Below are 6,257 nucleotides of genomic sequence, written 5' to 3' on the forward strand. Positions count from 1 at the left end.
GTGACTTTAACCTTCCCAGTATTATGTGGTCAGATGCTGGAGCTTCAATAAATCCCTCACCTGCATATGGAAGAGAACTGAATAGTTTGTTTTTGGAACTTGTAGATGATTATGGTTTAGAGCAGTTAGTTTATCAGCCAACCAGACAAGGGAACATACTAGATTTAATTCTTACTTCACATCCAGATATGATAACCAATGTAGATGTTGTGCCTGGAATTTCTGACCATGAAGTAATTCTTTTTGACATCAATATACAATCCAGCCTTCCACCTGACAAGATGGCCCATTTCATGTACTTATATCATAAGGGAGACCTTAACAGTGTCAAGCAGGATATGTGTGCCTTTAGAGACTCTTTTATGAACAGTAATCCAGAATGTAATTCTGTAGACACCAATTGGAACTTTTTTAAAGAGGCACTCACCAACAGTGTCTCCCGCCATATACCTAGAAAGAAAATCAAAGCACGCAAGGACCTACCATGGATAACTCGTGACATTAAGAAAGCCATGAAAAATCGAAAGAAGTTGTATGACCACGCTAAGCGATGTAACAGTGAAGGAAGCTGGAGTGCTTATCGTAAGATTCGTAATAAAGTAAACAAAATGGTTCAATCAGCTCATGAACAGTACCGTACTAGAATCCTGGACACTACATTTTCTGGACGCCAACGTCAGTTTTGGAAATACATCAAAGCAATGAAGAAAAGCACTTCATCTTCTATACCATCACTTACAGTCGATGACCGTACAGTAATTAATGCTAAGGATAAAGCTACAGTACTTAATGACCAGTTTCAATCCGTTTTTACTGTTGAAGACCTCACTAATTTGCCTGAGATGGGTACTGGTAATTTCCACACAATGCAACCTGTTCAAATTTCTGAGTCAGGGATCCAGACACTTCTGCAAAACCTTGATGTTAATAAGGCACCAGGCCCTGATGGAATCCATCCCCTTGTACTTAAACATTGTTCCTATGAGCTTGCACCAGTTTTGAAAGTTATCTTTGTGCAATCACTGAATACCAGTAATATTCCCTCAGACTGGCTATTAGCTAATGTAACTCCAGTGTATAAGAAGGGTAGCAAGGATCTTCCTGCTAATTATCGTCCCATATCTTTAACATCTATTTGTTCAAAGGTGATGGAACACATCATCTACCACTCCATAATGAGTCATTTAAATAGAAACGATGTGCTCTCTGGTAACCAACATGGCTTTAGAGCTGGTTACTCTTGCTCCACTCAACTTATCTCACTTATAGAAGACCTTAACTTTCATATGGATCACAATATTCAAATTGATATGATATTGCTGGACTTTTCTGAAGCATTCGACACAGTGCCACATCATCGCCTGTTAAAGAAACTGAAGTTTTACCATATTGAAAACGAAGTTATCCACTGGATTGAAAAATGGCTCACAGTATGTAAACAACGAGTTTTACTGGATGGAGAATCATCTGACTATGTCCCTGTGTCATCTGGAGTACCTCAGGGTACAGTGTTGGGTCCGCTGATGTTCTTGATTTATATCAATGACATTACAGAAAATATTTCATCTCAGCTAAGACTTTTTGCAGATGACTGTTTATTGTATCGTGCTATTAAAACAGAACAAGATTCTATCCTACTCCAACAGGATTTAGACACTCTGTCCCAATGGGCAGTCACTTGGCAGATGAGGTTCAATCTAAGTAAATGCACTGTTATGAGATGTACAAGGTCCCAGAATCCTGATTATTCCCTTCATGGATCCATTTTATCTCTATCACATAATCATTTATACCTTGGAGTTATGCTAGATGACCACCTCTCATGGTCCACCCATATTACAAACATTGCTAACAAGGCTACAAGGATGTTGAACTTCCTTAAACGTCATCTTAGTAAGTGTTCATCACATGTCAAGGCATCTGCTTATCTACTTATGGTTCGACCAGTAATGGAGTATGCAAACGTTGTCTGGGACCCATACTATCAGACTCAGATATCAATCTTAGAAAAGGTTCAGAGGCGTGCAGCTAGATGGGTTCTATCTGACTATAGTTATCACAGTAGTGTTAGTGCCATGCTGGAACAGCTCAACTGGTTACCCCTAGTGAAGAGAAGAAAACAACAGAGGCTTAATTTGTTCTATCAAATAATGCATGGAGGAATTGGCTTATCTTTACCAGAATACATTCATTTCATCACCAAACACACTAGACATCATCATCCGTTTCACTTGATTGTACCACCAACAAACACCACCACCTACATGACAAGCTACTTTCCAAGAACCATCCGGGAATGGAATTCACTGCCACCGCACCTAATTGAACTGAACACTCTAGCTACATTTTCAAACTTGATTGAACAGCACTTATAATTTGTGATTGTTTGGGCTTAATCAGCTTTGCTGTCTGCCCTTTTCCCCCCAAATAACAATAATAATAATACTTCCGGCAGTGATACTCTTAAGGTAGTGGCCAAGGTAACCAATTTCTATGGTCACAGTATGGTGTATAGCTAGTACTCAGTGACATGAAAAGCCCAAGTGATCAAGTTCATCATCAACTATCTGTCGGTATTCGAATTTGTCTGCTTTGTGTTCAGCAGTAAGGTCAGTATAAGAATTGAATGGGCAGACTAATGAGACAGATTTGAGTTCTTTATTATAAACAACAATATCAGGTCAATATGGGCACACTATAGTATAGAGAGTGGAATTGTGGCAGGAGGTGAATCTGATGCATGTTTGCCATCCACATCAATATAGGCTTCCATTGACTGGTGCCCCATTTCATACGAGGCGATTTCATAGTGGCCCACCAATGGAAAAGACAGCTTAGATTATTTTTTTAATTAAGAAGAGAGTAATATCTTATACTTGAGGATGGAAGGCAGCCTTGAAAAGATCTTTTTGAGGCGGTCCATGAGAGTATTAAATTTTATTCTCGTGACATAATTATGATGTGTGTAGCTATGTCCTTAGCTTCCAGTGACAGGGTAGCTATAACATGAAAATTTCCAAAAAGTAGTGTTCTTATTGTAAGAGCCACATGAATTCATAAAAATTCAGTTATATACAGCATCAGTGCACTTTCAATTCCATCTAGCTAACTACAGGGGATCATGAACAGCAAGTTAACCTGTATACAGATTTGTTACATCACCTGTGCATAATTAATTATGTATTTACTTTATATATAGCCGTTATGCGGCTTATACATGCACCATAAAAACAAAGTGGTTAAGTTGTACACATGCAAAGTATTTGTAACAGAAATGTAGAATAAGTCACAGTCTGCCTATATCATGTTATATGTATATGCACATTAATATAATATACCGGCATGCACCCAATGGCTATACGTATATAGCTACTAGTCATTATTTATTATTAACACTTTACAGTGACCAGCACTGAAGGTCTACAGCAACATGTGCTGCAGCTAGTATATTAAAAATTATGAATTTAAAAATGAAGTAGGGACCCAAGCGATAAAAAGTAGTGAAACAAGAGATGAACAATGGTAGTTATTCGTAGTTATTACAGCATAGCTCAGTGGGAAATCTCCGGCCCTACTTTGGCATGGTATAACAATTATTTTGTGTTCAGTGCCAAAGTAGGGATTTCCCACTGAGCTATACTGTAATAACTACCATTGTTCATCTCTTGTTTCACTAAAGGGTGTGGTGTTCATCGTGGTTTCGATCGATTATTACTTCTTTTTTTTTTCCGATTGATAATATATTTTTTAATAGCTAACAAGAAACAACAAATTCTTAGACTAGAGTATCTCGAATCAGCCTACCAACTTGAAGGTGTGTGGTCACAGATAGCGTAAAAGGGGCGTGGTCTCGATCGATAGATCGATATACGTAGGATAAAGAATGGGCGTGATCTTCCTCCGTATAGTAGCGTACTCTAAGCACCTTAAATAATTTTGTGGCGTCTATTATGCTGCTTAAAGAAAGTGTTGATATGGAAAACATGATTAACGCCTCGATATGGTTTCGTTGGATGAAGAAAAAGACAAGCAGCCTGATTGAAGATAAAATTCGTTCCTTGTTTATAACACCAGATCTCACCCCACTTGAACAAAAGAAACACAAAGCACTGAGGCAGCAACTGGCTGACATGAATAAGTCAGAAAATATTTATATGATAAAAAATGGGAAAATAGTGCGGAGGAACACTTAAACCCCCTCCGCACTGATAATCCCATACCCCCTTCCCCAATTGATTTTACTTCTACTGATTGTGATGTATCCCACCCTTTGACTGCTCTGATATTAAATTGCCAATCTTTGGTTTCCAAGAAAGAATCCTTTCAAAATATAATTAATACTCACTCTCCTGATGTAATTTTTGGTACAGAATCATGGCTCAAGTCTAGTATAAAGAACAGTGAAGTCTTTCCAAGTGATTATGTTGTTTATCGTCAAGACCGAGCCGACGGCTATGGTGGTGTTTTTGTTGCCTGTCGTGATACCCTTATTACTCATGATATTCATCTCACTGCCTTGCAATTGTCTTGTGAGTTAGTGGCTTGTCATATTCAACTAGCAGATCAATCATCACTTATTGCTTGCTCAGTTTACAGACAACCTTCTAGTGACAAATCTTACCTAGCAGAACTCTGCCGACAGCTTACAGCTATTCATATGAAATTCCCCAATTCTGCATTCTGGATTGCAGGAGACACTAACCTTCCTGATATAAACTGGATAAATAGTTGCACCACTGGTCACTCTTATCCTGTTACTCTAAACAACTCCTTCCTTGATTTCCTTAATGACAATGCACTTAGTCAAATGGTCAACACACTCACTAGAGATCCAAACATATTGGACGTTTTCATAACCAACAGACCTTCTTTAGTTGAGACATGTGATACTGTAGATGGTATCAGTGATCATGAAGCAGTTCTTGTTGTCTCATCTGTTATAGCAAACCTCTCCTCCCCATCTAAAAGAATAATCTATCTGTGGGCCCAAGCTGACTTTAACATTATCCGAAGCAACATTCAAACACTCTGTGAGGACTTTCTCAATAACCACTCAAGTTCAACTTCTGTTGATGTTTTATGGAATGAATTTCTGTCCATTTGTAACACCTGTATGGATTCAGTCCCAACCAAACTAATTTCTTCCAAATGTAAGCACCCTTGGATCAACAATTACATTAAGAGACTGACCCGCAGAAAGCAGCGTGCATACAATCAAGCTAGACGTTCTAACCTATCAACAGACTGGTCTAAGTATTACGATCTTAAAAGACAGTCCCAGCGCGAATGTCGTACAGCTTTTAATAGATATGTATCCAACCTTGTTGATCCTAATAAGAACACAATTATTAAACGTCTGTGGTCTTTCATTAAGAATAAAAGACAAGATTCTGTTGGAGTGGGCACCCTCAAACATCAGGATGAAACATTTGTGGATGCTACAGACAAAGCAAACCTCTTAGTAGATTATTTCTCCTCTGTTTTCGCCAATGAAGATGTCAGTCACTTTCCTACGCTAAGTACTGATCCAACACCTAGCATACCACCAATTCAGATACATGTGGATGGCATATACCAACTACTATCCAACATCCAACAACATAAGGCATCTGGGCCTGACAACCTTCCTGCCCGTTTTCTTAAAGAAGTGGCATATGAAATCTCCCCAGCCTTATCATTGATCTTTCAGGCTTCTTTAGATCAAGGTGCACTACCAAGTATCTGGAAAACTGCGAAGGTAGTTCCTATTTATAAGAAAGGTAATAAATCAGACCCATGCAACTATAGACCTGTGTCCCTTACGTGTATCTGCTGTAAAATATTAGAGCATATAGTATATTCAAGTGTGTCTAATCATCTATCATCTTTTAACATTTTATGTGATGAACAACACGGTTTCCGTCACAAAAGGAGCTGTGAAACACAATTAATTTCCACAGTTAATGACTTTGCCAAGTGTTTGAATCATAAGGGCCAGTGTGATGTACTCCTACTTGACTTCAGTAAGGCCTTTGATAAGGTTCCACATTCCCGACTCTACCTCAAGCTTCAGCATTATGGGGATTGATGGATTTATCCTATTGTGGATTAAGTCCTTCTTAACTTGCAGATCCCAGTATGTAGTGCTAGAAGGGAAAAACAGCTACTCTAAACAAGTTCTCTCTGGTGTACCCCAAGGTACTGTATTCGCACCACTTCTGTTTTTACTGTACATAAATGATCTCCCTGCTTGTGTCAATAGTAAGATTAAACTGTAT

The 6,257-nt window shown here is 38.5% G+C and overlaps 1 protein-coding gene across 1 annotated transcript; it reads left to right on the top strand.

The window, feature by feature from the left end:
• The first annotated feature begins 2,530 nt into the window (after positions 1-2,530).
• Positions 2,531-5,604, top strand: LOC136259300 (uncharacterized). The gene is made up of 3 exons (XM_066052790.1): positions 2,531-2,573; positions 4,371-5,497; positions 5,539-5,604. Exons 1-3 carry the CDS (start codon positions 2,531-2,533, stop codon positions 5,602-5,604), a joined length of 1,236 nt encoding a protein of 411 aa, XP_065908862.1.
• The last annotated feature ends 653 nt before the right edge of the window (positions 5,605-6,257 follow it).

This window comes from Dysidea avara, chromosome 6, assembly GCF_963678975.1.
Source record: "Dysidea avara chromosome 6, odDysAvar1.4, whole genome shotgun sequence".
Classification (NCBI taxonomy): Eukaryota; Metazoa; Porifera; class Demospongiae; order Dictyoceratida; family Dysideidae; genus Dysidea; species Dysidea avara.